At 39.0% G+C, this 10,111-nt stretch overlaps 1 protein-coding gene across 1 annotated transcript; it reads left to right on the top strand.

Moving 5' to 3' along the window:
• The first annotated feature begins 1,482 nt into the window (after positions 1-1,482).
• LOC140167216 (uncharacterized) lies at positions 1,483-3,304 on the top strand. The gene has a single exon (XM_072190564.1). It carries the CDS (start codon positions 2,023-2,025, stop codon positions 3,160-3,162), a length of 1,140 nt encoding a protein of 379 aa, XP_072046665.1. The 5' UTR covers positions 1,483-2,022; the 3' UTR covers positions 3,163-3,304.
• Positions 3,305-10,111: the final 6,807 nt, after the last annotated feature.

Raw genomic sequence — 10,111 nt, 5'->3', positions numbered from 1 at the left:
TTTCAAGTTACCTTCTGCTATCTATTCCAAACACAAATCTAGATTTACATATTATTTGGTTTACAATGGTCTCTAACTTTATAAAAACTAAAATTCCAACAATCATGACAATGAGAAGCTATCTATAAGAACAAGTGTAGTTGTTGTTTTTGTTGTTATTGTTGTTGTCACAACTATGTCAATTTTACAAACAGTAAGCTGATTTACAGTTGCAAAAAGAACACTTTAAAAATGAAGACAGAAAACATGTTATGTATGAGTATGCATGGGAGGTATGTTTGTGTTAACATAATTAAGGCATATGTATGAATTCTTGCAACCATTTTGTATATAGTTCTTTGCTTTTATCGTGTTCATAATGATATTTTATGAGGAAGCCCTGGACAAGGAAAGTCTACGTTGATGCCGGGTATTGTCACTGATCACTGTTGGGGTGCGTGGTGTGTGTTTATATGTGTAGTGGTTGCATGCGAGGTGTGGATGGGGATGCTGATGCATACACACCCCATTCCACATGGGGGTGTTGCGGTGCGTGGGACATGTTGGGGTGGGTGTAGGGCGGGGTGTAGGGTGGTGCCTGAAGGTGGGGGTTGCGCGTCTGTGTGTATGAGATGTGCGGATAGGTACCGAGTGTTGTGCTTGGCTGTGGAGTCTGAGGCATGGGATAAACATGTTGCTAACTATAGTGGTCAGTGGCGTAGCGTGGGTCATCCGATTGGGGGAGGGGGCACCGGGTCTGATTGGGGGGCACCGGGTCTGATTGGGGGGCACACGCCGTTTTTCGGCCATTTTCCTATGGGATTTTTTTAATTTCAGATCGATTGGGGGCACGTGCTTATGACGCTACGCCACTGATAGTGGTTGGGATGGGCGGCCCTTTCTTCTAACAATTAAAGAATTCATACGAATGCATGAAAAATGCAGGACATATGTCACAATAATTATGTTTCAATTATACCCATTTCAGCCAAGCTGGCGCTACATGAGACATGTAAAAGTTAGTGTAGCAACTGCAAATTGGTAATTAATGTCCCCATGTTCCTTTTTAACATCTACAATTTACGAAATGATAGCGTCCCCTTTTCAGGCTTCACCAATCCCGTAATAGTGTACTCTTGGATATTCTATACGGTATGTCACCCCATTATATGCATTTGGAATGTGAACTCACACATCGAGTGAATTGAGCAACGGAGGTGCAATATTTTTGCATTAATTAAGCCAGAAAAGTAATCAAGTATAACGGGGTTCGCGGTTAGTCCAATCACACGTAGCTAGTAAGTGTTGCGCGCGCTCGCTTCTGTCTATATTTACCCTTTCTTTCCGATATCGTCTGCAAAAAAAATAGATTCAAATTTTACCAATTCAAAAGTGTACATTTTTAAAACCATATTTGAAAATAACCTGCAATAATAGTGGTTTTTGAGATAGAAATTTGAAAATAAATCAGCAAAGTGGTATAAAAATGACGCTTTTAGTGTGTGCCAAACTACAGTGATGGAACGAACGAGTACGCGGGAAAAGAGAAAACAATCACCTTAATGCATTCGCGCCGAAAGGGAGCACCATCATCAATATTCTTGCCCAACTTGTCACTCGGTAATGGAGTGTCCTCCTAGGAAATCAATTTGTGATTTAACAGCTTGTAAAGTGTGCATTTTGGGGTGACTTCTGCTCGCTTCAATCCGTCATTGGTTGTATGTATGCATGTTTTGCTCGACTCGATACAAGAAAAAAAACCTATCACCATTTTAACGACATCATGCGTAGGATATACACCTCGCGAGTATGTGATTGTGTATATCTAGAGTTATCCTGAGGATGTTTTGGTAATCCACTAGATATTGTACTTGTACGAGGTTGTTCAATCGTCATGGGCAATGTGTAAATTTGAACTTACTGTTGCATTGTTTTCTTAAAGGTGACGTATCACACCTTTTTATGTGTAAGCTATAGCGATACATACTTTCAAAATCTGAAATACTGTGCATTGAAAAGAGACGATATATACTCAGAGCCAACATGTATTCTTCAATCCAGCAAGTGATTCTTTGCGTTGAAGTTCTTATACAGTTAGTAAGCTTAACAACAGCATCAGTTGAAACAATAATAATAGCAACCACACCAGTTGCCAACATCCTTGAAGGCGGAATACTGTCTCTTCATTGCCAAGTTTGGAATTTACATCAAGGACATGAAGTTGCGATTTTTAGAACAGTAAGCACTGGAACTGAACGGATCTCCCTCAATGAAAACGTCCCACAAGAAGTTGATAATCGCGTGTATTTAGCTGTGCGACAAGCTCAAGATGGCGGCTCACGGATCTACTTCTTGTCTGTTATTGATGCATCGAAAGCAGACGAAGGACGATATTCATGTAAAGTGAATACAATAGGAGAGATTGCGGAAGTTGCTGTTGATAGCATAGACTTGAAGGTCATGTACTTTCCATCGGATTCAGATCCAAGTTGTAGTACTAACAGCCCTAGTACTTCTCAAGTAAGCGTTGGCACCAAAATAACCTTAAATTGTAGTTCTGTGGTTGGTTATCCTGAAGTTTCTTTAAAATGGAATCGAAATGGAAGAACAGCTCAACACGAGGTTGAGACATTTATACAAAATGGAAGGAAATACATGACATTGACTGTAGAAATTGGATCTGCTGATCAAGGATCTGTGTATCAATGTGATCTTACGAGTGAAGCGTTTCCAGAGCGTAAGCAATCATGTCATATTGGACCATTTACACTGACGCAATCAGCCTTGGATCATGTGGATTATGATAGTCATCAGCCTTTTACCAGTGGATATTATCCTAGCAAATCTCCGAAATTACCAAATGTTCCGGTGCAGACCGTCACAAAAGGGAACACGGATAGAGGAAGATTGCAATGTCGAAACCAATGTTCTTATTATAACTCAAACGTTCTGTTTTGGATAATTGGAACAATCGTCGCATGTGCCTTCGCTATTTTATTCTTTGTAATATTTATCGGAATTGTGCTTAGATATCGCCGTCGATTACTTTTTAGAGCAGACATTTTGACCACACCACACGTCCGAGATGACATTTACTCTGAACTAGACCATCGATCTGTTAATAAAAGGGTATATATTAGCTTGGAGAGACAGAAAGACAGACCACTGCAAACACTGCAATAAATGTGTCCAAAACTTATTAGTTTTACAAAAGACGTTGAAATGTCGGGTTATATAAAGGGTATAAAACGTTTTAATAATATTCAGAACTGTTTTTAAAAACTTAATGCAAAACATTCTAACATAATGTTATTACGTGTTGACAAAATATTTTGCAAAAACATTTTGACAACATTTTCATATAAAACGTTTGAAAATGTTTTCATGACCTTTATATAACCCGACATTTAAATGTTGTTAAATTGTTTTGACCAAACCAAACTGTGTTTATAACATGTTTATAACGTTTTAAAAACATTTTTGTATTAGCTGGGTTAGCATGTTACGCATATACGTATCAACAGACAGCGCATGTGTGAACGACGTGAAAACATGATGTCAATTTGGTGCTATCAAGAGTGCTGATTGGTTATAACAGCATCACGTGACATCGCTTGTTTTAATACAAACCGCGTTTAGGTTCGTTCACATTAACGCTGTCTATAATTGAAGACCGAATTAAAAAGACTAGTTTACGTCAGACGCAAACTAGTCTTTTTAATTCGGTCTTCAATTATATTGTGTTTGTCTTTTGTGGGTACGTGTACATTATGATTTAGCGCGCGTGATTGAGTGCAGCGAGAACATGAAAACGCACTTATATTAAAGTCCTGGCCTCGTGGAAACATAAAGCATTGGAAATGATGTGATGAAAGACAATGCTTGACGCGTAGAGTGCTGTTCACTTATCTAATCGCTATATCTGTTAACTTGTACTTCTGCAAGGAATCTTATAGACAATTCTATGAACACTCGCCTTTTAAGTTCGATCGAGAAAATCGATATCGCTTAGTTTTACGCAGCATTTTTTGTTCTTTTTCTATTTACAAAACGATCGCTGGTATTGGTTTAAAGAAATGAAGCGCAACGTACGATATGCCCATCCAATTTCGGATTGAATTTCACCATTAGCTCATCGCAGTAAAAGCATGTTACATGATCAATAAAGTGTTGATGTAAAAGGAGAATTACAACAAGCTGCAAACCTGTCAGAACTGAGTCAATTGCATTTTTATAAGAATTAGGTACACATCCCCATAGAGGGTCAGGTATTTAAAGAACGATATACATGGATATCAAAGCCAACTTTTCAAAATATGGTGATCCAATTCACCTTATCGGTAAATCCCATAAGCCTTTGCGAGTACACCTGATATCTCGTCATTTGACGTCACACCGTTCTGCGCACATCGTTTATCGAACATCGTTATTGCGCATTGCAAGTCGGCGTGACGTCAGATGCCGAGTTCTCAGGTGTACTCGCAAAGGCTTATGGGATTTACCGAAAAGGTGAATTATCATTATTCACGGGAAACATTAGAAATTCCTAAAAACGCATGGACTTTTCAAAAGAAAATCTTCTTTTTTTCACTGAGAATAATCAGATTTTTTTTTTGAAATGTTCTCGTTTCAAATCATGACCAGTGACCATAATATAACAAAATCGTTGTAATTGCAGAACCATTTACTACTACGTGTGCAATGTGCATATTGTGAAGACCTGAGCGCAAGAAGACCGTAAGTCCACTTGGCCCCTGAACATGTATACACTAAAGTTGCGTATAGTTTCTTACAGTTTGATAATGTTTTTATTAAAATACATGTTCAGGGGCCAAAACAGATCTTTCGCAACCTTTCATAAGGTTTTGGCCCCTGAACATGTATTACACATTATCAAACCCTAAGAAACTATACGTAACTTTAGTGTATACATGCTGAAGGGCCAAATGGACTTACGGTAGGGATGTTCATAAAATTTTGAAGTTCAATATTTTTAGCTGAAAGTTCTTTCATTTGAAAGAGAATCAAATTACCTAAACAATAAGGGGTCAATCATGTTTCTAGTGCATATACTTTTGAAGTTACAGACAAAAATATGTCACAAAATTGCCCAAAATTTTTGTGTGTGAAGTTGTGACAGCAGGCACATGTACAATGTACACTACTGTATGTGACCCCAGATGACCTCCTATTCTTTACTGTAGGAAATCTGTTTTGAATGGTCATGATTTATGCACAAATTGCTTTTGCGCTTTAAAGAGTGTCGACTTGGTGGAACATAGATTGCACTATGTGATAGTTTATGAATCCAGTATCATGCCAGTACCAAAGTAAGTCAAAGTCACTCAGGTTTTGGTTGTCAAAATTAATTTTTAGTGATTTTTCCCATTGAGCCCCACAGTAAAGCCATTTTTGGACCGTACAGGCACATTCCACTTCCATATGGACGAATAGCGCCACCAATAGTTTGTGATGTGAGCCTGCCTACTTACGGTCTTCTTGCGCTCAGGTCTTCATTTCAAGAGGAGTGATACCTATTAGTGGAATAACCCGATGTTGCGCTAAGAAACAAGCATGGATCAGAATTATTCCATACTTCGGACCTTGCTTACTTGCTTAAAATGAGTGGTGTCCTCGAACTACAACAGCACGCCAAACCCTTCTGTCCTGCATGGCCGTTCCCAAATCCATAACATCCAATCCAGTGTCCTGTTTCAATACATCCAAGTATGTTAAAGGGGGTCTACCAGGTTTTCTGCTTCCATGTTTTGGTGTCCAATAGATCACCTTAATAGCTACAGCTTCATGTTTGCTTCTGCACGCGTGCCCAGACCAGACCAGACAAACTGAAAATAATGTGCTATCAGAAACCACAAAAAAAACCATATATTTAGAATGTTTTGCGGCAAGTTTCCAAAAAAAACTGATAAAATTTATATTAAAACGTTTGATAACCCTTTGTATAGCCTACCTTTTACACAACCCGACATTTTCTGTAAAACGTTTTATGTTGTCCGGGACTGTGTAACATGATCATACTAGCAGTAACATGCTCATGTTCTTGGAATTGCTTCGTATTTTAAGTCAGACATACTATAACTTAAGTGCAAACGCTTTTCCATTTGTAAAATAAAAGGTACAACATGCAACTACATGATAACCCTAATGGGAAATTAGCTAATGTATAGGTTAAGGCAGAATGTACAAAGTGCTAGTGACACGTACATTACAGATCATTGTGACAAAGAAGGCTAAATCACATGGGTGCTTTCGTAGCACTCTCACTAGTTGCTGCCTCGAGGCGGGCACTCACCTGCGGTACGGATATAATAAACTCAGAATCATTACAGCAAGAGACATTTGGGTCGATTGGCAAAAAATAAGCTGTCAAAAAGGTACGAAAGTATATAGGCGGTCACGGAAAGAGGGCGGGGCACATCATCAAGTTTTTGGTGTGTATGCTCCCCCGGAATTTTGAGGTGGTGGATCTTTGGGAGCTGACGGCATACCGGTAAAAAGTGCACTGGTCTTTCGGAGCTGCGAACAGTTGAAATCAATGGCCTTTCTTGGCTTTCTAGTTAAAATTCGCAAAAAAGTGAGGAATTGTCAATTTAAACTAGGGGTCTTTGCTGATATTATCAAAATCAAGGCATGGCCCAGGTAAATTCGACCCTGCCTTTTAGCATCTCCTTAATCAGCGCTGATTTCATTTTAGCTTTTGCTTGGGGCCCCTGAACCCTCGGGGCCCATGGACTTCGTCCACCCTGTCCCCCCGCTTGCTACACCCCTGCCATGAACATGACTGGTTTGCCTGGTTAATGTTATTCTGGTATGTGCTATAGCATAGAGGAAATGAATCGATGAATTTTTTCAGTGGTTGCGTTATACCTGTGAAGTTTATTAAACTGATGACGTCATTAGCTCGTGGAAGTAATCCGCACTTGCAGAAACTATAGCGTAGGCCTACCGTTCATCCACACGAGACGTAGGTAACCATGGTAACGTAAATTCAAATTCACAGGTCACCATCTTCTCCCAGGAGGAATGGGCAAAGTGTTTTCAAAAGCATAGACCTTGAAGGCCTTTGTCAAAAGTTTATATTTTGGGACCCGCAGATGTATGCCTTCTACTAACGTACCGGTATACTGCAATATAGTATAGTATAAGTATATAGATGGCGTATATACAAGAATATTTTAATAGGATCACGGTTCCATAAACATGATTAATATTTTTGTGATATCTTTGAAGATGTAAATCAAATTTAAAAAAAACTTAGTATAAAGTATTGTGAAATCATTTGTCTTTATCATTTATTGAGAGTTGCAAGAAAAGCCAATAATTTGATTTTATTTCTGGGCTATTCCATTTAAAATCCACACCACCCCGTGGAAGATTTGGGAAATATCTTCCACTAGGAAGAGTATAAATAATGGAATTAGCAGATAAATGATTTGAGAGGCTGGAAATGCAGCTATAGCCACGTATAGGCTCATAAAAAAGAACCCCATATACAATTGTGTTACAAAATTTGCATCGAATGCTACTTGAGCAAGTATATACTAAATATTTATATATAAATACTTTGTATAAATCTCACTTATAAAAAGAATTATGTAGTATTTTAGTATCAAATATTATTTGAAGTAGGCTTACATTCACAGAAAGAGAGAGAAAACAAACAAACAAGCAAACAAAAGGAAGACTTCACACGTATTGGACAATTAAAAGGACTACAATGGTTCTATACCAGGGGTTCTTCGAGGCCAAAAGAATTGAAGCATTTTAAATTAGTACATTTTACAACTTCAATTCTTATACTTTCATAAACCCACCTTTCTATTCGATTTAATCGACTAACAGTCTGAAAACTATAACAAAAACCATTTGTTTTGTCAATATTTACTGAGATACCCCAGTGAATAGATTCATCAGGTTTGTACATCAAATCAAATTCGTAATTTTGCTTGCCAAAACCAGTAAGTTTTTACTTACTAATATTTCGTCCATCTCGTCGGAGGACTTCATCAGATGTGAGCATCTGATCCACTTTCCCGGGAAACTGGCTTCCGGTTTTGAGTAGTCTTAGTTCCAGTCTTCAAAAGTGGGTCAAATACGTGGCTTAGGAAATAAGTGCCCTCCTCTCTGTTCATGGTCTTTGTCCCCCTCTTTCTGATCTCCATCGCTTCTCGTACTTCTCTAGACTTTCTGACATGTTCTTTGCCAAGTATCTTGGAATCCTCCCAATTGACGACATGATTTGCCCTTGCGACATGGTCGGAAATGGCCGACTTTGTTTGCTCTTGCTCGGATGCCCTACGTTCTGACCGTGTGAACTTTTTCTCATTGGCTTTCTTGACTTCCGCTTGGTGTTCCGCGAGCCTAATCCCAAACAGACGAGACGTCTCGCCAACATAACTGAGATCGCAATTTTGGCAGCCGATCTCGTAAATGTAATTGCCTGTTTTCAACTTGTCTCTTTTGTCTTTGGGGTGGACCAGGATTTTTTTTGAGGGTTTGATGTGGTTTCATAGCGGTGTCGACTTTGTGTTTTTGAAAATTCTTTGAACTCGTTCAGAAATTCCATTCACATAAGGGAGCACTACCATACCCTTGCTTTTGTCCTCATTCTTTTGATCTTTCTTTGCGCTAGGTTTTGCAACTGCTTTTGTTTTTTGTTGCATTTTTGTTTTCACTTGGTCCACTGCCCATTTAGGATAGCCACAGTTTTTCAGGGCTCCTCGCACATGTTTCTCTTCATTCGCTCTATCCGCTTCATCCGTGACCACGCTGTACATACGATCAAACAAAGTTCGGACTACACCCATTTTCTGATGGAGGGGGTGTTCTGACTTAAAACTGAGATATTGGTCAGTGTGGGTTGGTTTCCTGTATACCAGGAGCTTTACCGAACCGTCAGGTTTCCGGACTAATAGCGTGTCGAGGAATGGTATTTTGCCTTCTTTCTCTTCTTCATATCACTCTCAGAACATTGGTTAAAAATTTTAACCAACTTGGTTAAAATTTTAACCAACCATGTATTTACAGGTGAACAGCCCAACAGTTGGTTATATTGTTAACCAACCTGGGTTGGTTAACAATATAACCACAGGTTGGTTAAAAACATTGACCAACTACTGGTTAACATTACGGTAACCAACCAGTTGGGCAAAGCATGTTGGGCAAAATATAACCAATAGTTGGTTAAACACTATGAATGGGAAGTTCATTTCATTGTTCATATTTTAACCAATTGGAGACATTTGAAGGCAGGAAATGATATTATAAACATTTTATCGGGTGCGAGGCTGTGAGCAAGACTTACGATGCTTTATCGACGACAGCTACACCACAACCGGTAAGCTTAAGCTTAAGCTTTACCGGTTGTGGTGGTAGTTGTCGTCGATAAAGCATCGTAAGTCTTGCTCACAGTCTCGGCCTCACACACACTTAAACTAAGTGTTATACCCGATGAAATGATATACTTTATAATATAATTTCATACCTTCAAATGTCTCCAACAGATCTTGAAGACCCTGATCCACCGCTTTGCAGCAAGCCACTCATATCGGCCATCTTGTTTTCTGAAATGCATTTTTGCCCAACACAATGACCAATCACAGTTCGCAAAGGAACACCATGTGACCATGGTTGGGCAAAACCATACTTTGCAAAACTTTATTGGCGGGAAAATGATGTTTTTTACCAAGGTTGGTTAACTTTTAACCAACATTGTGTAAATACCATATTGACAGGTTTGACCAACCATGTATTAAACTGTATTTTGCCCAACTTCAAGAATCTTAACCATTGTTGGGCATTTTTTAACCAACTGTTTTCTGCCCATTCATTTTTTATCCAATGTTCTGATAGTGAGGTAAATTTTATACTGTCTGTTTTGTCGACTGTGTTGAGATGATCGGTTAGGTTTTGAACTTGACCAACTTTTATTATTTCTAGTACATCATCCACATAACGACTCCAATACCGTGGCTTACAATCAATGGGGGCAGTCGCGATTGCTTGCTGTTCCAAAAATTCCATAAAGAAATTTGCAATGATGGGGCTGACTGGGCTGCCCATGCATCGCGGCGCCAAACCGTTGCCTGTATATGGCACCTCTGAATTCAAA

Source organism: Amphiura filiformis, chromosome 13 (genome assembly GCF_039555335.1).
Source record: "Amphiura filiformis chromosome 13, Afil_fr2py, whole genome shotgun sequence".
Lineage (NCBI taxonomy): Eukaryota > Metazoa > Echinodermata > Ophiuroidea > Amphilepidida > Amphiuridae > Amphiura > Amphiura filiformis.
Note: the sequence above shows the minus strand (reverse complement) of the source record. Positions and strands in the feature narration are given on the sequence as shown.

Coding starts and splice junctions, on each gene's coding strand:
- LOC140167216 (XM_072190564.1), top strand. CDS start 2,023: ATGTATTCTTCAATCCAGCAAGTGATTCTTTGCGTTGAAGTTCTTATA.